Below are 24,441 nucleotides of genomic sequence, written 5' to 3'. Positions count from 1 at the left end.
AATGCCATTGAGCTGTAAACTCTCCCACCATAACAATGCCATTGATCTGTAAACTCTCCCACCATAACCCCAATGCCATTGATCTGTAAACTCTCCCACCATAACAATGCCATTGAGCTGTAAACTCTCCCACCATAACCCCAATGCCATTGATCTGTAAACTCTCCCACCATAACAATGCCATTGAGCTGTAAACTCTCCCACCATAACAATGCCATTGATCTGTAAACTCTCCCACCATAACAATGCCATTGATCTGTAAACTCTCCCACCATAACCCCAATGCCATTGATCTGTAAACTCTCCCACCATAACAATGCCATTGAGCTGTAAACTCTCCCACCATAACCCCAATGCCATTGATCTGTAAACTCTCCCACCATAACCCCAATGCCATTGATCTGTAAACTCTCCCACCATAACCCCAATGCCATTGATCTGTAAACTCTCCCACCATAACAATGCCATTGAGCTGTAAACTCTCCCACCATAACAATGCCATTGAGCTGTAAACTCTCCCACCATAACAATGCCATTGAGCTGTAATAAAACTGGGGTAAGTACCTGAATAGTCTGTTGGGTGATGTGGTGTACTGTGGTCTGAACAGGGCCTGCACTGGGCCCTGATGCTGGTCTGAGAACAGGGCCTGCACTGGGCCCTGATGCTGGTCTGAGAACAGGGCCTGCACTGGGCCCTGATGCTGGTCTGAGAACAGCTGCACTGGGCCCTGATGCTGGTCTGAGAACAGGGCCTGCACTGACCCCTGATGCTGGTCTGAGAACAGCTGCACTGGGCCCTGATGCTGGTCTGAGAACAGGGCCTGCACTGGCCCCTGATGCTGGTCTGAGAACAGCTACACTGACCCCTGATGCTGGTCTGAGAACAGCTGCACTGGCCCCTGATGCTGGTCTGAGAACAGCTGCACTGGCCCCTGATGCTGGTCTGAGAACAGCTGCACTGGCCCCTGATGCTGGTCTGAGAACAGCTGCACTGGCCCCTGATGCTGGTCTGAGAACAGCTGCACTGGCCCCTGATGCTGGTCTGAGAACAGCTGCACTGGCCCCTGATGCTGGTCTGAGAACAGCAGGCCCTTTAGAGCTGGACATCACTGCTGCAGCCACCGCCCCTGGAAGACAGACAGCACAACGTTGATTAGAGAACATCTTCCAGAACGAAAGGCAGAGGGTAAGAGCTCCCTCTAGAGGCCGAGCCAGAGGAGTGCAACACGCCAGCAAAAATAGAATGTCAAAAGTTTCCCCTCCTGACAGTAATATAGGCTTAGGGTAAATGGGAAGTGAATGTTTGTTGTGGAACAGTGGGGGCTAGGCCTCAAACCAGATGTCGCTTAGGGGCCTCAAACCAGATGTCGCTTAGGGGCCTCAAACCAGATGTCGCTTAGGGGCCCCAAAACGCTGGGTGAGAGGGAGGTACAGTACATACCTCTGGGTAGGTGAGAGGGAGGTACAGTACATACCTCTGGGCGGGTGAGAGGGAGGTCCAGTACATACCTCTGGGTGGGTTAGAGGGAGGTACAGTACATACCTCTGGGTGGGTTAGAGGGAGGTACAGTACATACCTCTGGGTGGGTTAGAGGGAGGTACAGTACATACCTCTGGGTGGGTTAGAGGGAGGTACAGTACATACCTCTGGGTGGGTTAGAGGGAGGTACAGTACATACCTCTGGGTGGGTTAGAGGGAGGTACAGTACATACCTCTGGGTGGGTTAGAGGGAGGTACAGTACATACCTCTGGGCGGGTTAGAGGGAGGTACAGTACATACCTCTGGGTGGGTTAGAGGGAGGTACAGTACATACCTCTGGGTGGGTTAGAGGGAGGTACAGTACATACCTCTGGGTGGGTTAGAGGGAGGTACAGTACATACCTCTGGGTGGGTTAGAGGGAGGTACAGTACATACCTCTGGGTGGGTTAGAGGGAGGTACAGTACATACCTCTGGGTGGGTTAGAGGGAGGTACAGTACATACCTCTGGGTAGGTGAGAGGTGAATGTGTGTTGAGGAACAGAAGGAGCTCTGATTATCTGGATATTAGCTGCCATGAGGTGATGCCGGTTACCGGAGTGGCCCTGAATTAAGAATAGGACAAAAAAACATCAGTCGTTACTCAAGCATTATGGGGCGGTTTCCTGGACACGGGTTAAGCCCTAGACCTGGACTAAAAACACATTTTCAACAAAGATAAGTCTGTTGACTGGTGCTTAATCTGTGTCCAGGAAACCGTCCCTAATGGCTTATTCCTGAACGTTATTATAAAGCGTTTTCCAAAACAATGATCACAGACCAGAGTCAATGAGAATGTATTAGGGCTATGTAGTCACCTGCTGTCCACTGATGGTCGCGACAGGGATGGAGGAGATGGGAGCAATGTTGCTCTCCAGGGTGACAGTGATGTGGCCAGGCAGGGCAGGCTGCACCTTGGGGGGCAGAGGAAGAGGGATGTGGCCCCCCTGGCCCTGGCTGGAGGCTGGAGCTGGGGCGATGAGACGACTGGGCATCAGCGATTTCAGGGCAGCCTGGGGGAGAAGAAAAAAAACACACCGAAATCTTATTAGTCCTCTTAAAACGTTGAGTTTTTTTCTATGATATTTGCTGTCCTAAACACATAGATTTGATTTAAGGTAGAGATAACATAGACCATCAATCTATTTTTAAATCTATATTTTTGGACACTTGGGGGGTATCAACTTTTCCGCTCTGACTGGGTGAGTTCTCAATCAGATGATAGCCTGGTTCCAGATGTGTTCGCGTCGTCTTGTATAGTTGGCTATACACAACACACAGATCTGGGATCAGGCTAGGGGAGAGAGGGAAATGGGGTGTTTTAATAGCACCCTGTTACCTTTACAGTGTGCTACTTTCAACTAGAGCCCTGGTCAAAAGTAGTGTACTAAATAGCAAAAAGGGCACAATTTGGGACAGAGCCATGGAGAGTTCATACCTTCATCTGCCCGTCAATGAGGGCAGCAGGCTGGGCATGCAGTAGGTGGACAGGAGGGTTGGACACGGTGACAGGTTGGCCAGGTTTACCCGCCTGGGACTGCAGGTTGTGGGTCTGAACCTGGACCTGGGACTGCAGGTTGTGGGTCTGAACCTGGACCTGGGACTGCAGGTTGTGGGTCTGAACCTGGACCTGGGTGTGGGATGAAATATTAACTTTCTTATCCTCATGGGGATTTAAGACATATCGGGGTGGATTCTGGGACAGATTAAGCCTAGTCTTGGACTAAAGAGTTTGATGGCGAATTCAGGACAATAAAAAGCCTGCAATGAATGAGAAAATAGAGAAAGTGCAGTTCATGTTATCTGTACATTATAGGTTATGTCCCAAATGGCACCCTATGGGCACTGGTCAAAACAAGTGTCCTATAAAAGGAAACATGGTGCCATTTGGAACGAACAAATACATGTACACTATCAACTAGACCAGGGGTACTCAACTCTGACCCTACGAGGTCCGGAGCTTCAACTCTGACCCTACGAGGTCCGGAGCCACCCTATCCTCTACAGCAGGGGTATTCAACTCTGACCCTACGAGCTCCGGAGCCACCCTATCCCCTACAGCAGGGGGTATTCAACTCTGACCCTACGAGGTCCGGAGCTTCAACTCTGACCCTACGAGGTCCGGAGCCACCCTATCCTCTACAGCAGGGGGTATTCAACTCTGACCCTACGAGCTCCGGAGCCACCCTATCCCCTACAGCAGGGGGTATTCAACTCTGACCCTGCGAGGTCCGGAGCCACCCTATCCCCGTACAGCAGGGGGTATTCAACTCTGACCCTACGAGCTCCGGAGCCACCCTATCCCCTACAGCAGGGGGTATTCAACTCTGACCCTGCGAGGTCCGGAGCCACCCTATCCCCGTACAGCAGGGGGTACTCAACTCTGACCCTACGAGGTCCGGAGCCACCCTATCCCCTACAGCAGGGGGTACTCAACTCTGACCCTACGAGGTCCAGAGCCTGCTGCTTTTTCTGTTCTACCTGATAATTAATTACACCACCTGGTGTCCCAGGTCTATAATCAGTCCCTGATTAGAGGGAAACTGTGAAAAAACACAGTGGAACTGGCTTGGAGGTCCAGAGTTTGAGGGAACTAGAGTATCCACTGACCTGGGGATAGGATCTGTCTTCTCTCCTTCCACTCCTGCTGCTGGTCGGATGGTCCACATCACCACTACTGTCCTCACCTGCTCCCGCTGGGGAACCGTTCATCACAAACAGTGTTAGTTTTGATATATACGTCACAGATCACAACATACAATTTAGGGAATGTGTCGCGTCCCAAATGGCACCCTATTCACTATATAGTGCACTACTTTAGACCAGAGAATGGCACCCTATTCACTATATAGTGCACTCCTTTAGACCAGAGAATGGCACCCTATTCACTATATAGTGCACTCCTTTAGACCAGAGAATGGCACCCTATTCCCTATATAGTGCACTCCTTTAGACCAGAGAATGGCACCCTATTCACTATATAGTGCACTCCTTTAGACCAGAGAATGGCACCCTATTCACTATATAGTGCACTCCTTTAGACCAGAGAATGGCACCCCTATTCACTATATAGTGCACTCCTTTAGACCAGAGAATGGCACCCTATTCACTATATAGTGCACTCCTTTAGACCAGAGAATGGCACCCTATTCACTATATAGTGCACTCCTTTTTAGAGTTGGGACGATAAACCAAATATTACCAACACCAACATTGCCGCCTTCTTACAAAAGTATGCTGTGTATGTTGGTAATGTTCTGTGATTTTGCTACACAACGTTCCTGTAGATTGTTTTAAAACTATTATTTGGTCAACAATAATAGCCTGTTATGCATTATGTTGATTCCTGCTATTTTTATTTATTTATTTTTATTTCACCTTTATTTAACCAGGTAAGCCAGTTGAGAACAGGTTCTCATTTACAACTGCAACCTGGCCAAGATAAAGCAAAGCAGTGCGATAAAAACAACAACAACACAGAGTTACACATGGGATAAACAAAACATACAGTCAATAACACAATAGAAAATCTATATACAGTGTGTGCAAATGTAGTAAGTTATGGAGGTAAGGCAATAAATAGGCCATAGTGCAAAATAATTACAATTATAATTTAGTATTAACGCTGGAGTGATAGATGTGCAGAAGATGATGTGCAAATAGAGATACTGGGGTGCAAATGAGCAAAATAAATAACAATATGGGGATGAGGTAGTTGGGTGGGCTAATTACAGGTGCAGTGATCGGTAAGGTGCTCTGACAACTGATGCTTAAAGTTATTGAGGGAGATAAGAGTCTCCAGCTTCAGAGATTTTTGCAGTTAGTTCCAGTCATTGGCAGCAGAGAACTGGAAGGAATGGCGGCCAAAGGAGGTGTTGGATTTGGGGATGACCAGTGAGATATACCTGCTGGAGCGCATACTATGGGTGGGTGTTGCTATGGTGACCAATGAGCTAAGATAAGGCGGGGATATGCCTAGCAGTGATTTATAGATGACCTGGAGCCAGTGGGTTTGGCGACGAATATGTAGTGAGGGCCAGCCAACAAGAGCGTACGGGTCACAGTGGTGGGTAGTATATGGGGCTTTGGTGACAAAACGGATGGCACTGTGATAGACTACATCCAATTTGCTGAGTAGAGTGTTGGAAGCTATTTTGTAAATGACATCGCCGAAGTCAAAGATCAGTAGGATAGTCAGTTTTACAAGGGCATGTTTAGCAGCATGAGCGAAGGAGGCTTTATTGCGAAATAGGAAGCCGATTCTAGATTTAACTTTGGATTGGAGATGCTTAATGTGAGTCTGGAAGGAGAGTTTACGGTCTAACCAGACACCTAGGTATTTGTAGTTGTCCACATATTCTAAGTCGGACCCGCCGAGAGTAGTGATTCTAGTCGGGCAGGCGGGTGCAAGCAACATTCGATTGAAGAGCATGCATTTAGTTTTACTAGCGCTTAAGAGCAGTTGGAGGCTACGGAAGGAGTGTTGTATGGCATTGAAGCTTGTTTGGAGGTTTGTTAACACAGTGTCCAATGAAGGGCCAGATGTATACAAAATGGTGTCGTCTGCGTAGAGGTGGATCTGAGAGTCACCAGCAGCAAGAGCGACATCATTGATATACACAGAGAATAGAGTCGGTGGTGCACCCATGACCAGCTCGGAAACCAGATCGCATAGCGGAGAAGGTACGGTGGGATTTGAAATGGTCGGTGATCTGTTTGTTAACTTGGCTTTCAAAAACTTTCGAAGGGCAGGGCAGGATGGATATAGGTCTGTAACAGTTTGGATCTAGAGTGTCACCCCCTTTGAAGAGGGGGATGACCGCGGCAGCTTTCCAATCTCTGGGGATCTCAGACGATACGAAAGAGAGGTTGAACAGGCTGGTAATAGGGGTTGTGACAATTTCGGTTGCTAATTTTAGAAAGAGAGGGTCCATATTGTCTAGCCCAGCTGATTTGTAGGGGTCCAGATTTTGCAGCTCTTTCAGAACATCAGCTAGCTGAATTTGGGTGAAGGAGAAGCGGGGGAGGCATGGGCAAGTTGCAGCAGAGGGTGCAGAGCTGGTGTCCCGGGTAGGGGTAGCCAGGTGGAAAGCATGGCCAGCTGTAGCAAAGTGGTTGTTGAAATGTTCAATTATCGTAGATTTATCGGTAGTGATAGTGTTTCCTAGCCTCAGTGCAGTGGGCAGCTGGGAGGAGGTGCTCTTATTCTCCATGGACTTAACAGTGTCACAAAACATTTTGGAGTTAGTGCTACAGGATGCAAATTTCTGTTTGAAAAAGCTAGCCTTTGCTTTCCTAACTGATTGTGTATATTGGTTCCTGACTTCCCTGAAAAGTTGCATATCGTGGGGGCTGTTCGATGCTAATGCAGTACGCCACAGGATGTTTTTGTGCTGGTCAAGGGCAGTCAAGTCTGGGGTGAACCAGGGGCTATATCTGTTCATGAATTTTTTTAATGGGGCATGCTTATTTAAGATGGAGAGGACAGCACTTTTAAAGAACAACCAGGCATCCTCTACTGACAGAATGAGGTAAATTTCCATCCAGGATACCCAGGCCAGGTCAATCAGAAAGGCCTGCTCGCTGAAGTGTTTTAGGGGTGGTCGTTTGACAGTGATGAGGGGTGGTCGTTTGACCGCGGACCCATTACGGACACAGGCAATGAGGCAGTGATCGCTGAGATCCTGGTTGAAGACAGCGGAGGTGTATTTAGAGGGTAAATTAGTCAGGATGATATCTATGAGGGTGCCCATGTTAACAGATTTAGGGTTGTACCTGGTAGGTTCCTTGATAATTTGTGTGAGATTGAGGGCATCTAGTTTAGATTGTATGACGGCCGGGGTGTTAAGCATATCCCAGTTTAGGTCACCAAGCAATACGAACTCTGAGGATAGATGGGGGGCAATCAATTCACATATGGTGTCCAGGGCACAGCTGGGGGCTGAGGGGGGTCTGTAGCAAGCGGCAACAGTGAGAGACATTTCTGGAAAGGTGGATTTTTTTAAATAGAAGCTCAAACTGTTTGGGCACAGACCTGGATAGTATGATAGAGCTCTGCAGGCTATCTCTACAGTAGATTGCAACTCCGCCCCCTTTGGCAGTTCTATCTAGACGGAAAATGTTGGGAATGGAAATTTCAGAATCTTTGGTGGCCTTCCTAAGCCAGGATTCAGACACTGCTAGAACATCAGGGTTGGCGGAGTGTGCTAACGCAGTGAATAACTCAAACTTAGGGAGGAGGCTTCTGATGTTAACATGCAAGAAACCAAGGCTTTTGCGGTTACAGAAGTCAACAAATGATAGCGTCTGGGGAGCAGGAGTGATACTGGGGGCTACAGGGCCTGGGTTAACCTCTACATCACCAGAGGAACAGAGGAGGAATAGAATAAGGATACGGCTAAAGGCTTTAAGAACTGGTCTTCTAGTGCGTTGGGTACAGAGAATAAAAGGGGCAGATTTCCGAGCGTTGTAGAATAGATTCAAGGCATTATGTACAGACAAGGATATGAAAGGATATGAGTAGAGTGGAGGTACACCTAAGCATTGGGTAAAGATGAAAGAGATAGCATCACTGGAGGCACCGATTGAGCCGTTCTCCGCGTGTGTGGGGGGTGGGACAAAGGAGCTATCTGAGACAGGTTGAGCAGGACTGGGGGCTCTACAGTGAAATAGTACAATATGAACTAACCAAAACAGCAATTGGCAAGGCATATTGACATGAGAGAGAGGCATAAAGCAATCACAGGTGTTATTCGAGAAAGCTAAGACAACAGCTGGTAATGGCGACGAAGGTTTGGGCTGAGGCTAAACAGATAAACAGGACAGGGTACCGTATAAAGGAATAGTCCAGCAGGCATCAGCTGTGTAGCTGAGTGATCATAAGGTCCAGTGAACAGCAATAGGTGAGTCCGGGAGCAGTTCAGTGGCTGCTACGCTACAGGCGAGCTGGAGGCACGGCTGTTGATTGCGTGTGCTAGCGGGTCTGGGCTAGCAGATGGATCTTCATGGTCGTTGCAACAGGAAGCCTGTTGAAACCACATCAGACGATTACGTCGGCAGACCAGTCGTGATGGATCAGCGGGGCTCCGTGTCAACACTAGGAGGTCCCATCCGGTTGACAGAGAGGTAGATAGCCGGGAGATGGGCCTGGCTCGAGGCTAGCTCAAGGCTAACTGGGGTTAGCCAACAACGACAACAGCCATTCGGTTGCAGCTAGCTAGTTGCGATGATCCGGTGTTAAGGTCCAGTGATTCAGTGATTCCGGCAGAAAATCCGATATGCTCAGGCTCGATAGTGCGATGTGCAGACTGGTCGATAACTGTCCAGGCTAGAGCTGGCTGGTAGGTAGGTAGTGCAGGCCACAGACAATGGTGAAGACCGCTAACGGTGGCCAATAGCAAGTAGCTAGTTAGCTGGCTAGTTTCAGCCAGAGGTTCTGGATAAAAATGTATGAAGAAATAATAGAATTCGTTCCACATTGGGTGAGGCGGGTTGCAGGAAAGTATACTTAGTTAAAGGATGGAAAGTGAGATTGAGAAATATATACGAAAAATACAAAAAACTATTTACACGAGGACACTACAGAAAACACGACAGCATTGCTATGCCATCTTGGATGCTATGAAAGTACAGCGCCTTCAGAAAGTATTCATACCCCTTGACTTAACGCATTTCGTTGTGTTACAGCCTGAATTTCTCACTCCTCTCTACATGCAACACCCCATAATGACAAAGTGAAAACATGTTTTTTTGAAATGTTAGCAAATGTACTGAAAATGAAATACAGAAAATACGTATTTACATAAGTATTCACACCCCTGAGTCAATACGTTATTACCTTTGGCAGCGATTACAGCTGTGAGTCTTTCTGGGTAAGTCTCTAAGAGCTTTGCACACCTGGATAGTACAATATTTGCACATTATTATTAAAAAAATTATTCAAGCTCTGTCAAGTTGGTTGATCATCGATAGACAGCCATTTTCAAGTCTTGCCATAGATTTTCAAGACGATTTAAGTCAAAACTGTAACTAGTAGGGTTGGGCAGTATCCAGATTTTCATATCGTCATACCGTCCTTCTCTCACCCTGGGATTTACGGTATTACCGATTTAGTACACAAGGGGGCGCCAACACACGGGGGGGGAAAAAGCCCAGTAATAGCGATTTAGACAGCCAAGAACTGAGAGGAGAAAAAACACAAGAAAATCTAAATAGCAGCTGTTCTAATAACTCATCCAATGGGCTTTGACTTCTCAAACACGGCAGAAAGCTAACACAAAATGATGCCTGTCACCTTATTAATTCAGCCACTTATAAAGCTAGCAAGTTAAACATAGGGGTCGTGTTAAAGCAGAATTCAGCGTTTTTCATGCAGGGAAAAAAAATATATAAAATGCATAAGAAATATCTTGCTGCGTTTTGTAAATGCAGCTCTAAAATGCTTCTTATTGTAATTTCTGCTCGGCGTCAAACAAATTCTGTGCTTCAGTTGCTCTTCTCCACTAAAGGCCTTCTATCAGCAGCTCTTTAGCTGATGTTTAGCTACTTTTCGCGGTGCAGCCAGCCAACTTTTCTCCGGTAAAATGCAAGATTAACTTTGAGCAAAACATTAGGAAATGTAGCTGGCTATCATTCTTTCTATGATAGGTAGGCCTAAACATTAGAAATGTGATGGCCATTAATTGTTTTTGAATTTTTTTTTAAAAAAAAAGACCTTGCCTTTTCATCGTAAGATCATTTACTTGTGCGGCTGCCACCCAAATAGCGTTAAACTTCTGATGAAAATGAAGCTATTTTCTGCCAAATGTTTTGCACTAATGTATTTTCTGTGAAGGAAAACTATAGTTGCACGTCCCTGATCCCTCAAATGAAGAAAAAAAAAAACACTTGGCTTTAAATATAAAACGCGCCCCCTGTCAATACACAGCTGGACTCACCAGCTCCCGCTTTCTCCAGTTGTGCTATTTACAAACAAACACGTGACTGGCTCAACCGTTCTGGGGAACTACGGTAAGCTTCATAATGTAAAATAACGTGACGGGTGAAATAAGAACGCAATCTGCTTTATCTCCTATCGCATTGACTGCAGGTAATTACTTAAAAAATTGCTACAAATATTACAATGTATTGAAAAACCTCAAAGAAATAGTTTCAACGGTATTGAAAAACCATCCTGTGGCACAAGCCTAGTAACTAGGCCACTCAGGAACATTCAATGTTTTCTTGGTAAGCAACTCCAGTGTAGATTTGGCCTTGTGTTTTAGGTTATTGTCCTACTGAAAGTTGAATTTGTCGCCCAGTGTCTGTTGGAAAGCCGACTGAACCAGATTCTTCTTCTAGGATTTTTGCTGTACTTCGCTCTATTCCAAAACTCTGAAGTCATTGCCGATGACAAGCAAAACCCATAACATGATGCTGCCACCACCATGCTTGAAAATATGAAGAGTGGTACTCCGTGTTGTGTCGGATTTGCCCCAAACATAACGCTTTGTGTTCAGGACATAAAGTTCTTAGCCACATTTTTTGCAGTATTACTTATTGCAAACAGGATGCATGTTTTGGATTTTTTTCTTCTGTACAGGCTTCCTTCTTTTCACTCTCATTTAGGTTAGTACTGTGGAGTAACTAAAATGTTGTTGATCCATCCTCAGGTTCTCCTATCAAAGCAATTAAACTCGAACTGTTTTAAAGTCACCATTGGCCTCATGGTGAAATCCCTGAGGGGTTTCCTTCCTCTCCAGCAACTGAGTTAGGAAGGACGCCTGTATCTTTGTAGTGACTGGGTGTATTGATACACCATCCAAAATGTAATTAATAACTTCACCATGCTCAAAGGGATATTCAATGTCTGTTTTTTTTATTTTTTACCAAATCTACCAATAGGTGCCTTTTGCGAGGCATTGGAAAACCTCCCTGGTCTTTGTGGTTGAAATTCACTGTTCGACTGAGGGACCTTACAGATAATTGTACGTGGTAATCCAGCGGACTAAGGCACTGCAGTGAGGCGCCACTACAGCCTTGGGTTCGATCCCATAGGGCGGCGCACAATTGGCCCAGCGTCGTCCGGGTTATGGGAGGGTTTGGCCCAGCGTCGTCCGGGTTATCGGAGGGTTTGGCCCAGCGTCGTCCGGGTTATGGGAGGGTTTGACCGGGGGGGATTTCCTTGGCTCATTGCGCTCCAGCGACTCCTGCAAGCTGACTTCGGTCGTCAGTTGAACGGTGTTTCCTCCGACACGTCGGTGCGGCTGGCTTCCGGGTCGAGGGAGCAGTGTATAAAAACAGTGCGGTGTGCGGTTTCAGAGGACGCACTACTCGACCTTCACCTATCCCGAGCACGTTGGGGAGTTGCAGCGATGAGATCGTAACCATAATTGGGGACAAAAAGGAGGTATAAAATAAAAGATGAGTCTTTAAAAAATAAAATGTTAAACACTCTTATTGCACCAAAGTGAGTCCATGCAACTTATTGTGACTTTTTAAGCAAATATTTACTCCTGAACTTATTTATGCTTGCCATAACAAAAGGGGTTGAATACTTATTGACTCAAGACATTTCAGCTTTCATTTTTAATGAATTGATAAAAAACATAATTCCACTTTGACTATATGGGTTATTGTGTGTAGGCCACTGACACAAATGGTATATTTAAAAAGTCAAGGGGTGTGAATACTTTCTGAAGGCAGTGTAGTGTATCAGCCTGTCCCAGTTTGGTTGTTGGCTGAGGAGCCCCTTGAGCACAGAGGAGGGAGAGCACAAGCATATGACCGTTGCTCAAAATGTTGTCCTAGTTACAGTGGAGAGTCACAGCTCTGAGAATATATAATAGGGCGGCAGGTAGCTTAGTGGTTAAGAGCGTTGTGCCAGTAACCGAAAGGTCGCTGGTTCTAATCCCTGAGCCGACTAGGTGAAAAATCTGTCGATGTGCCCTTAAGCAAGGCACTTAACCCTAATTGCTCCTGTAAGTCGCTCTGGATAAGAGCATCTGCTAAATGACTAAAATGTAAAATGTAAATATACAGTGCATTCGGAAAGTATTCAGAGCCCTTGACTTTTCCACATTTTGTTATGTTACAGCCTTATTCTAAAATGGATTAAAGAAAACAATTTTCCTCATCAATCTACACACAATACCCCATAATGACAAAGCGAAAACAGCGCTTTCTTTTCTTTTTCAAATGTATTTTAAAAAACGGAAATACCTTATTTACATAAGTATTCAGGCCCTTTGCTATGAGACTCGAAATTGAGCTCAGGTGCATCCTGTTTCCATTGATCATCCTTGAGATGTTTCTACAACTTGATTGGAGTCCACCTGTGGAAAATTCAATTAATTGGACATGATTTGGAAAGGCTCAAACCTGTCTATATAAGGTCCCACAGTTGACAGTACATGTCAGAGCAAAAATCAAGCCATGAGGTCGAAGGAATTGTTTGTGGAGCTCCGAGACAGGATTGTGTCGAGGCACAGATCTGGGGAAAGGTACCAAAACATTTCTGCAGCACTGAAGGTCCCCAAGAACACAGTGGTCTCCATCATTCTTAAATGGAAAAAGTTTGGAACCACCAAGACTCTTCCTAGAGCTGGCCGCCCGGCCAAACTGAGCAATCGGAGGAGAAGGGCCTTGGTCAGGGAGGTGACCAAGAACCCGATGGTCACGCTGACAGAGCTCCAATGTTCCTCTGTGGAGATGGGAGAACATTCCAGAAGGACAACCATCTCTGCAGCACTCCATCAAATCAGGCCTTTATGGTAGAGTGGCCAAACGGAAGCAGTTCCTCAGTAAAAGGCACATGACAGCCCGCTTGGAGTTTGCCAAAAGGCACCTAAAGCACATTCCAGACCATGAGGAACGAGATTCTTTGGTCTGATGAAACCAAGATTGAACTCTTTGGCCTGAATGCCAAGTGTCACGTCTGGAGGAAACCTGGCACCATCCCTATGGTGAAGCATGGTGGTGGCAGCATGGTGGTGGCAACATCATGCTGTGGGGATGTTTTTCAGCAGCAGGGACTGGGAGACTAGTCAGGATCAAGGGGAAAGATGAACGGAGCAAAGTACAGAGAGATCCTTGATGAAAACCTGCTCCAGAGCGCTCAGTATCTCAGACTGAGGCGAAGGTTCACCTGCCAACAGGACAACAACCCCAAGCACACAGCCAAGACAACGCAGGAGTGGCTTCGGGGCAAGTCTCTGAATGTCCTTGAGTGGCCCGCCACAGGAATGGAAGATCCAGAGTTACCTCTGCTGCAGATGATAAGTTCATTAGAGTTACCAGAAATTGCAGCCCAAATAAATGCTTCACAGAGTTCAAGTAACAGACATCTCAACATCAACTGTTCAGAGGAGACTGCGTGAATCAGGCCTTCGTGGTCGAATTGCTGCAAAAAAAAACACTACTAAAGGCCACCAATAAGAAGAAGAAGACCTGCTTGGGCCAAGAAACACGAGCAATGAACATTAAACCGGTGGAAATGTGTCCTTTGGTCTGGAGTCCAAATTGGCGATTTTTGGTTCCAACCGCTGTGTCTTTGTGAGACGTGGTGTGTAGTTCCCATCATAAAGCATGGAGGAGGAGGTGTTATGGTGTGAGTGTGCTTTGCTGGTGATGCTATCTGTGATTTATTTAAAATTCAAGGCACACTTAACCAGCATTCTGCAGCGATACGCCATCCCATCTGGTTTGGGCTTAGTGGGACTATCATTTGTTTTTCAACAGGACAATGACTCAACCCTTTTTTGGTTACTACATGATTCCATATGTGTTATTTCATAGTTTTGATGTCTTCACTATTATTCTACAATGTTGAAAATAGTAAAAAAATTAAAATAAAGAAAAACCCTTGAATGAGTAAGTGTGTCCAAACTTTTGACTGGTACTGTATATATATATATATATATATATATACACTGAATATTAACAGATTACATTAATTCTGGCCAAGGAATCCATAGAATAAGTTCAGAGGATGTAATACCATACAATGTAACATTATTAATTTACATTACATTCTAGCCATTTAGCAGACGCGCTTATCCAGAGCGACTTAGTTAGTTAGTGCATTCATCTTAAGATTGTGATATGTGATTGTCTCACCTAGCTATCGTATGAAGTACATTTTCCCTCAAAGTATTTAACAACAAAGTCAGTGCTAATGGGAAAAGAGGAGTGCCCTTTTTTTATTTATTTTTTACAATTTGTGTTTTTAACCCCGGGCAACATGGACCTGGGAGGCTCACAGGGATATTGGTATCCACAGTACTGTAATTTAAGCTTTAAAATCACAAAGTTGTCTCTGCCTCATGGAAAAATGAGTAGAATTGCAGGAAATTTGCTTGAAAACTGCAAAATGTAATCTCCGATGACAAGAGGCGGGCCTTTAAAATGTTTCTTCCCACGGCCCAAAAAAGTTTGAGAACCCCTGATATATGGAATAGGACGCCATTAGGAACACGCATTATTCAATATTAATGTTCACCTGGCTGGTTGGATGACTGATTGGCAGAGACCGGTTTTCCACCAGGATTAGTCTGAGCAGGCATTCCAGGTCTAGAAAATGGCTGAGAACTCATCTTTCACTATCCTAGAAGGGAAGAGGATAGAACAACCATTATATATATATATATATATATTTTTTTTAAAGAAATCACGCCTCTTTCTCAATTCATTTTTTCCCTTATCTCGTCAAATGTATTGACGGATAAGGTCCAAGGTCCCTCCCCTCAATGGCTTTTGAGAAGGGGGGAGAGGTTGTGAGGAGAAGGGGGGGAGAGGTTGTGAGGAGAAGGGGGGAGAGGTTGTGAGGAGAAGGGGGGGAGAGGTTGTGAGGAGAAGGGGGGAGAGGTTGTGAGGAATCCACGACAGTCAACGCAAATGTCATGACCGTCATAGCCCTTGAATCAAGTAAAGATGAATTGAGAAAAAGCCCATTCTAGCGGCACTAGCCAAGTCTCACTAAACTCAGTATCCCGTCTTTCATTCACACGGAGCTCAGCTACCCTTTGTGTGCAACGGAAATGAGTGTAAGCTGAAGCCTTTTTTACATATCATTGCTCCGTCTGCGATCAATGAAACGTTCCAAGCAATTTGTGAAATTCAAACAGAATGAAAAAAAGACGGGGGTGGTACATTCTAGCTAGCTGGTTACTTCGCCAGAAGATACCGACCCTACCATTACGCTTGTTTACACTGAGCTGCACTGGGGTTGGAACGCAATAATAGTTGCCGGTGTGAGATAATAGTCGGAAAACATACCTCAATGCAGGGATGGGATTAGCCCTTGATCATGACTCTCAGTTAGGGCTGGGCGGTGTACTGTATGTTACTATATAACGGTATTGATGCACGGACCCAATTGGTGTTTTTACTTTACCTTCTATAACAGCATTTTAATGTTTGGTTTGTTAAAATGTGATACGCTGTGTGTAATGTCCATTTTTATAGTTTATTTTTTTATACTCCACTACTTGAGTCATCTCTCTCCGCTCTCCATGCCGATTTCCCCACCCCCCGTCACTCAAGGAGCGCATTTGTTGTCGCTTGACCACGAGACACTTGCGTTCAGTCTGGCATGGTCAATGCAGTACATGCAACAGTGTTGATGACTACGATGCCGTTTCCACTTTGCTTCTTAATATAAATCCACAAGCGTTCTATAATTACACTATTAGTGTGTGCATCTTATATCTGCAAACAGCTAGTTTGTATTTTCTTAGCAAGTTGTGTTAGCAGCTTATGATTTTCGCTAGTTAGACAGACGGAAGAAGGAACCACCTGTGGTAATTAGCTATCTAGCACGCTCTGACACCTGTGTGTAACGGAAGAAGGCCGCCAGAAATGTGTTGTCACTGAAAAATACTGTCGACTGCAACTGTGACACAGCCGGTTAAAACAGTGTACAGTAAGTGTGTATTTTGCATTTGTGAAAATAATTTGGATGTGATATGAAAGTAAAGGGCTTTACATTTCTAGAACCGTATCGCAATTGAGAATCGATTCACGTTTAGATGGAGTATTTGGCTGTTTTGGCTGCCAGAACCAGTCTACCTCTGAAAATAACATACAGTCCTTGGACCTTAAGGAGCAACGGTAACGTTAGGTTCCTTAAGAGTACATCTTGGGCTAGGATGGGATACGCCACTGTACCTCAAATTGTACCTTTATCCACGAGATGATTGAAACACTGCTGGTTTTCCTGGAAAACCACCCTCTTTGTCTTCATGCTAGATTGCAGTAGCCACCGCTGCCATTATTGAATGGCGCGCTGTGTTGAACAACAAAGGAGCTGATTGGCTGCCACTGCCATTCCAAAATGGTTGCGGTGGCTCCTGCTAGCGGGCAGTTTTACGGGAAAACCAGCAGTATTTCAATCTTCTAGATGGAGCAGTGTGGATAAAGGTCCAATTTGGAGTACAGTGGCATATCCCATTCCTGTATTGAGCAACGTTTCCCGACCCATATCTCGCGCCAGCTCCCTGGTGTCTTAATGTCACCACGATTGCGTTCCAACCCCAGTGCAGCTCAGCGTAAACGAGCGTAACGGTAGGGTCGGTATCTTCTGGTAAGCTAGTTACTATGAAACCCTGGCTAACTATACAGCCGTTAGGAGTAACTTGATAATCACCGAATAGGCACTGCTCTCAAGAATGTGCCTTTCTGCTTTGACAGTATCACAACCGATGGCAGCGACCACAGTCGCTCTCAAATAAAACGTATGCATAACGTTAACGTTTAGTTTTGATCGCATATCCAGATGGTTAACCTTGCAAAATTGCTAGGTAAGGATAGCTGGCTAGCTGAAGCTATCGCTAAACAAACATTGGGTGAACAACTTAGCTTCTTACAATATTTCTAGAATCCCCAAGTAAGTTGGGGGAAGCTTTTTTTCGACAAAGCTTTGACTATACATTCGCACAAAAAGACATGCTAAAATACCGTATTCGTAGAGTAAATTTCTTTCCCAGGCATTCGTCTTCTCTTTTCAACAACACACAAGCCGGAAAAACGAATAGGAGCTCCCCATTTTTTCGTCCAATCGTCGGAGAGAATTGTGTAAATCCTTGACCAATCACAAACGGGAGGGAGTCAATCGTATCTGCGAAACGATTGGCTGGTCGCGGGGGAGGTTTTAACACCTGTACACCTCACAATAACTTCCCCCTGAAGTGTGGACTTGTTTCCTTCACTACTCCCCACAAATGTAAAAGCATTGGATTGGTGTTGGTATGGGGCTAGGCCATCATTGTAAGTAAGAATGTTCTTCTTTTAACTGACTTTCCTGGTTAAATAAAGGTTAAATAAAATATAAATATAAAGATGCCACCCGGGGAGCGCATTCGGTCTTCAATGAGGTCCGGACACTGAGGCATAATAAGAAAGAGTATGGAGGGCGGCGCTGAATTATTTTTTCATTTCGGCGATAATCAGTGAGCTGGAAAACAGTCAAGAAACTGTATGAATGCAGGACCATTATCATTTAACCTCTTAAACTCTAACGCCCTCTGGTGGCATTCTCTTAACAATGCATAATATTGAATACTACGGTCACAAAGTACATTTCGGTTAAAAGTCCTACAAACACATGCTTAGTACTGTTAGAACTACTACAATGTGACTACTACAGAGGCCAAAATACAGCAGCCCCCCAAAAAAAACGTACAGGGGTCCCCCAAATGTCCCCATGTTGGGGAATAAGAGATTTGAAAGTCTAGGTTTGAAATAAAATATGTCACCAATTACTGTTACAAAACTACACTCAGTTGGAGGTTGCAACATGTTGAAAATAAGAAGAACGTGACTGATGTCCTGGTTCTTCCATGTCAATCAAGGCTCAAACCAGCAGCCCCCTGGCATGATGCCCCCAGCAGCTGGCACCCTGTCCAGCAACACACACCCACCCAGCATCAGTAGCAACACACTGGATACAGCTAACACTGCTGGGCAGGGTTGGCTCTGCACGCTGTCCAGTTCGTCTTCCCCCCAGCCAGACAGACTTTCCGTCAGTACCACAGGGTTTAGTGCCTCCCAGCTTGGAGAACCTATATTGTACCTATCTGAACTCAGCGGCAGGCAGAGAGCCCCTGCCATTCTCCTACGTAACCCTTCAGGAGCCGCGTTGTGTATTGAGCTGGTTCCTGAGCTGGGGCCACTGCCCCAGAGGGAACGGTTTCTGCAGGACCTGTTGGGTAAAGCTGTGCCAGGGAAAGCGTGTACCCTCCTCGAGTCGCTCAATACGCTACAGGTTAAGGACAGCCCACCAAATATATTTGAGTGCCAACTGCGCCTCTGGACCCCAATGGTTTGAGTCATGGAGTGAGGAGGAGAGGAACAGTTTTCTGCACATTCTAGAAGAGAGGGACCCGATCTTTTGTTGCCCGCTTCTACAGAGGTGTAGCTGGGACAGCAGGCAGGGATTGAGGGATACGGGAGAAGAGGCTGTAGAATGGATAGACAATGCGTGGGTGGTAGACAGATAGAAACAAGTAAAGTTGGAGTGGTACATGGGGAAGCATATGTGTGGAGACAGTGAAGAACGGAAGGGTGGTTAAGAGCGTTGGGCCGGTAACTGAAAGGTCGCTGGTTCGAATCCCCGAGCGAACTAGGTGAAAAATGTTGATGTGCCCCTAGGTGAAAAATGTCAATGTGCCCTTGAGCAAGGCACTTAACCCTAACGGCTCCTGTAAATCGCTCTGGATAAGAGCGTCTGCTTAAAAATAAAGAAAATATTTTTTCAGATCGTTTACCAAATGGTGGCACTGTAAACGTGCAAATTCCCATAGGAACACGGCCATTTTAAAAGTGCAGGGCTTGTGCCATGCCTTGATATACATATGAGGAGAAAGCTGAAGTCTCGATCTACCCATTGATGTAAATATATCCCGTCTGATTCCCAGTTCATCCACTAGATTGCAGTATTAGATCCCATGACGTCTCTTGGCGATTTTCAAGCCCGACATCTTTAAATGACCCAAGCAATCAGGCCTTTCAAGTTATCGAGTTTATTTTGTAAAAATAAGACACAGACAGGGCCCAAAACAACCGCTCCGGATTTAACGGGTTATACACAGTTTCGATTCGCATTTATTCATTTTGAAAGTTTATTTTTCTCAAACCACCCGTATGTTTGACACCCCATGGGCTAGATAGAGGGAGTTTCCATGTAGTCATTTCCTTTCAAATCCATGAAGGTAGAGAGGATGGAAAACCTATATGAACTCTCTTTGAAGAAGGGAAGTGAACAAGTGCACACATTTGGCTGCATTTACACACAGCCTAATTCTGATCTTTTGCCCAATTATTGGCAAAAGATTTGGGCTGCTTTTGTAAATGCAGCCTTTCTATATACACGCTCAATCGTGGCTGGATGTCCACTATTTCATTTCATCACTAAAACCATAGGGACCAAGATGACTTGACAGATGTATAGCCGTTGTCTACGTGATATGACCAACACTTTCCTGCAATTTATTTGTTAACATATATTTTAAAGACTGTCACGCCGTTAGTCTGATTGCTCAAAGCGCTGAAGAATACATTGAAATAGTGTAATGATATGGCTATTACTACTGCCATTACAGAGACAGACAGCTAGATGGCAGCAGAGCCTCTTCTTGTTTTGCATCGTTCTTATGACCTTTTAGTTGAAAATAAAGTCATTGTTAGCTGCTGCTATGGAGTACCTTCCACTCTCTGTAGATTGTAGTCTGAGCATTAGGCCTTAAACCAAGTGTGCTGTCACTGGATGTCGTTATTAAGGTGTTTGTCCCAAATGGCACCCTATTTCCATTATAGTGCACTACTTTTGACCAGGGTCCATAAGGCGCTGGACAAAAGTAGTGCACTATTTAGGCAATAGGGTACCATTTGGATTTGGAAAACATCTAAGGAACCACATTTTTCAGGTTTCCTGTCTGGGTCCAGTTCAGATATTATACCGGGGGCTAACCCAATATTTGGATGAGGGATTTCTCCAGAACTGCAACAAGGGAGATCCACTTCAGTTGAGTTGCTGTACTTTTCACAGCCAACATTCCATAGGTTTTAATCTCTCACCTCTGTCCTGACTATATTCATGGTGACCCCTCACCTCTGACCTGACTATATTCATGATGTTGTCCAATGCAATGTTACAGATAAACACGGATGCATCTCAAATGGCACCCTATTCCCCATCAGCAGATGGGATTTGAGATTATATCACAGAATAGACAAGTTATTAAAGGGTTGAGATTATAGCACAGAATAGACAAGTTATGAAAGGGTTGAGATTATATCACAGAATAGACAGCCATGCATCCTGGACATACTGCAGGTTTTCTGAAGCTGGGAAAGGAGGTGAAGCTATTCAGTCTCGTCATACAATCCATTCAGTCATGCAGGGTACAGAGACTGTAAATATGCTACACATTGAATCGATCACAATACATCTAAAATATAATCTTTAGTGATCTTAAGTTTCCCCGTTACAGCTATGAACAGGGGGGCCCTCAGGCCAGGGGAAGCTAGGGGGGAGCACTGCAGAGCCACCATTTTGGACAGAAGAAGCCCTGCTGGCAGAGATGATAATCCCGTGCAGGCGCTCCGCATCATGTTACCGCCACATTCACAGGGGCCGTGACATCATTCAGACACCGTGATGCCCTTCACCGTGCGGGATCCTGCTGCTGGACGCGGCTACTACTGTTATTCCTGTCACCCCCTTTACAGAAGGAAGGTCTCTGTTTGCCCACGGCATGCTTGCATCCCAAAATGGCACACTATTCCCTAGTGCACTACTTTTACCAAGGCCCATAGGACTCAGGTCAAAAGTAGTGCACAACACAGGGAATAGGGTGCCAATTGGAACACACAACCCATGTGATGGGACTTCTGGGTGGTTGGTGCCCTCCCGCCCCTTGTTGAGACGAAGGTGTGTCCTTTTCAGTCATACCCTTCAACACAAGCTAAGCCCTCGCCATTTGGCACACACTGCATTTCCTGTTCAGTACAGAGCGCTAGTGAAGGACCTTGATGGTGTCTGATAGCACTGCTGTAGATGGTCTCCGCATCTTGCTGGGGAGGATTTCTATTTGAACACAACGTGTGAGGAAACAAAAGCTCATCATATCCCTTATATAGATATATCCATATGATTCATCTCTAATTGATGCAATTCCCTGTTAAATTAAACTACAATTCATTAATTCATTCTCTCTACGCTATTGCAGGTGATTTTATGTTGAGCTTTAGCAGGATAGTCACACCTTTCATGACGGAATCAAAAATAGCAGCAAAGAATTCCACGGATTTTTCCTATAAGCTTTTAGACAGTGTCCTGCCCTACTTCTAGTAGTGGTGGATGCATTCCACCCATCTTGTTTTCCTGGGCTAGAATGCCATCAAGTAGGTCAAACTTAGCCAGTGTGTCAAATGACACCCTATTCCCTTTATAGTGCACTACTGTTGCCCAAGGCTCATAGGGCTCTGGTCAAAAGTAGTGCACTATGTAGGGAATAGGGTGCCATTTGGGACGTACATACACTTGGTCGCAATCCTCCACACACACCATGACTTGCATCTGTCAAAAATTCCTGCAGTTTTTAAGTTTAACAACTGATTACTTTTAGCAACACTTAGGCGACATTTATGGAAAAGCACATCAACAGACAGAGAGTACATTGTTTGTGCCCCAAATGGCACCCTATTCACTATTTAGTGCACTACTTTTTGAGCTGGAACCTGGTAAAAAAGTAGTGCACTAAAGAGGGAATAGGGGTGCCGTTTGGGACGTGGTCAATGACTGCATTCAAATGTACTCCTTGGAATTCTAAGATTCTAAAGGGAGATGAACTGAGCAGATACAGTCATCAATACCTATATGTTTATGTTATGATGTGTTTCAACAGTTGAACAGTGGAATCCGTGTCCATAATTCTGACATGATGTGATGTGCCTGATTAAGAGATTATTGCGTAATATTCCAACTAAAAGGGATGTTTATTATGCCCATTCAGAACAGTCCCTTGCCTCTAACAAGCAGACCAGACTCTACGTCTATGTGACAGTTGACAGATGAAGCATGTGACCAGGGCGGAAATATAGTATTGATCTATTATGAATTATTATTCTCCGGTATGGATTCATTAACTTTTTTTTTTGGGGGGGGCTTTTTTATAAACAAAGTGGCCTCATTAAGCAGGGCACAGTGGCCAGGAAAACCCCATCGCTCCCCATTTCCTTTGCAATTTTGAAGCTTCCTGAAGATTTAGCTGCTTCTGATCCAACCTGCTGAAGCAAGACAGAATGAGAGCGGTGAGGTGAGCAGCCCACGACAGCCGATCGTTTGTCAACGCATCACTTCTCACTTCTGAGACGTATGTTTTGTTGTGCATTGTCCCTGTTCAAATAAACATAATGAATTACAAATAACTGAAGACAGACAGTGAAATCTGTAGCTCAATTGGTAGAGCATGGCGCTTGTAACGCCAGGGTAGTGGGTTCGATCCCCGGGACCACCCATACGTAAAGATGTATGCACACATGACTGTAAATTGCTTTGGATAAAAGCGTCTGCTAAACGGCATATTATTATTATTAAATCGGTCAGTGTCAACATATTCTGGCACCAGAAACTTGATAATCTGGTGACTAAGGACAAAACAGACAGTGTCTGAGTGGTTAAAAAGCATTGTGGGTAATCTGTCTCCTCTGATCACAGAACATCAGCCATCAATTTGTTGTTGATTTCCAGATTATTCTACATGTTGAATGGCCACTGTTTATCGACACCCAGCAGGTGATCTACAGCTGAGATTCGTTATGGTGTCTCTCAACCTTCATAGAAGCAGATCCTCACTGTGTACATAGGTACACTACATGACCAAAAGTATTTGGACACCTGCTCATCAAACATCTAATTCCAAAATCATGGGCATTAATATGGAGTTGGTCCCCCCCTTTGCTGCTATAACAGCCTCCACTCTTCTGGGAAGGCTTTCCACTAGATGTTGGAACATTGCTGCGGGGACTTGCTTCCATTCAGCCACAAGAGCATTAGTGAGGTTTGGCATTGATGCTGGGCAATTAGGCCTGGCTTGCAATCGGCATTCCAATTAATCCCAAAGGTGTTCGATGGGGTTGAGGTCAGGGCTCTGTGCAGGCCAGTCAAGTTCTTTCACACCGATCTTGACAAACCATTTCTGTATGGACCTCACTTTGTGCATTTTCTCCTGGCATCTGCCAAACCCAGATTTGTCTGGTCGGACTGCCAGATGGTGAAGCGTGATTCATCACTCCAGAGAACGCGTTTCCACTGCTCCAGAGTCCAATGGCGGTGAGCTTTACACCACTCCAGCCGACGCTTGGCATTGCGCATGGTGATCTTAGGCTTGTGTGCGGCTGCTCTGCCAAGGAAACCCATTTCATGAAGCTCCCGACGAACAGTTATTGTGCTGACATTGCTTCCAGAGGCAGTTTGGAACTCGGTAGTGAGCGTTGCAACCGAGGACAGGCAATTTTTACGCTCTACGCGCTTCAGCACCCGGCGGTTCCATTCTGTGAGCTTGTGTGGCCTACCACTTCGCGGCTGAGCCGTGGTTGCTCCTAGACCGGGGCAGATCTAACAGGGCAGAAATTTGACGAACTGACTTATTGGAAAGGTGGCATCCTATGACGGTGCCACGTTGAAAGTCACTGAGCTCTGAGCTCTTCAGTAAGGCCATTCTACTGCCAATGTTTGTCTATGGAGATTGCATGGCTGTGTGCTCGATTTTATACACCTGTCAGCAACGGGTGTGGCTGAAATAGCCGAATCCACTAATTTGAAGGGTTGTCCAGATACTTTTGTATATATAGTGCATCTGAGGTCAAAGTACAGCCTGATGGACAACACAACAGAAGAGAAAGAGTCATTGTACTGGGAATTTGACCTCTGACCCTTTGCATGC

General features: G+C 45.4%; 1 protein-coding gene and 1 pseudogene across 2 annotated transcripts in view; one reads left to right on the top strand and one right to left on the bottom strand.

Annotated features, from left to right (window-relative positions):
- LOC311126099 (histone deacetylase complex subunit SAP130-like) overlaps positions 1-17,522 on the bottom strand; it is a 62,613-nt gene extending 45,091 nt beyond the window's left edge. The window contains exons 1-7 of the mRNA XM_084200124.1: positions 17,453-17,522; positions 14,997-15,101; positions 4,130-4,215; positions 2,958-3,149; positions 2,338-2,532; positions 1,986-2,085; positions 565-1,127 (exon numbers count right to left, since the gene is read on the bottom strand). Of these exons, the coding sequence (XP_084056250.1) occupies positions 565-1,127; positions 1,986-2,085; positions 2,338-2,532; positions 2,958-3,149; positions 4,130-4,215; positions 14,997-15,090 (1,230 nt within the window). The 5' untranslated portion in view covers positions 15,091-15,101; positions 17,453-17,522. The remainder of the gene's footprint in view (positions 1-564; positions 1,128-1,985; positions 2,086-2,337; positions 2,533-2,957; positions 3,150-4,129; positions 4,216-14,996; positions 15,102-17,452) is intronic.
- A 795-nt stretch (positions 17,523-18,317) lies between these two features.
- On the top strand, positions 18,318-18,934 carry LOC311126100 (uncharacterized protein C14orf119 homolog; annotated as a pseudogene). Its single transcript has one exon. The product of its transcript is annotated as an uncharacterized protein C14orf119 homolog (transcript).
- The last annotated feature ends 5,507 nt before the right edge of the window (positions 18,935-24,441 follow it).

Source organism: Coregonus lavaretus (genome assembly GCF_964263955.1).
Source record: "Coregonus lavaretus genome assembly, contig: HAP1_SCAFFOLD_799, whole genome shotgun sequence".
In the NCBI taxonomy this organism is placed as follows: Eukaryota; Metazoa; Chordata; class Actinopteri; order Salmoniformes; family Salmonidae; genus Coregonus; species Coregonus lavaretus.
The sequence above is the reverse complement of the archived record's forward strand: the minus strand, read 5'-3'. Positions and strand labels throughout refer to the sequence as shown.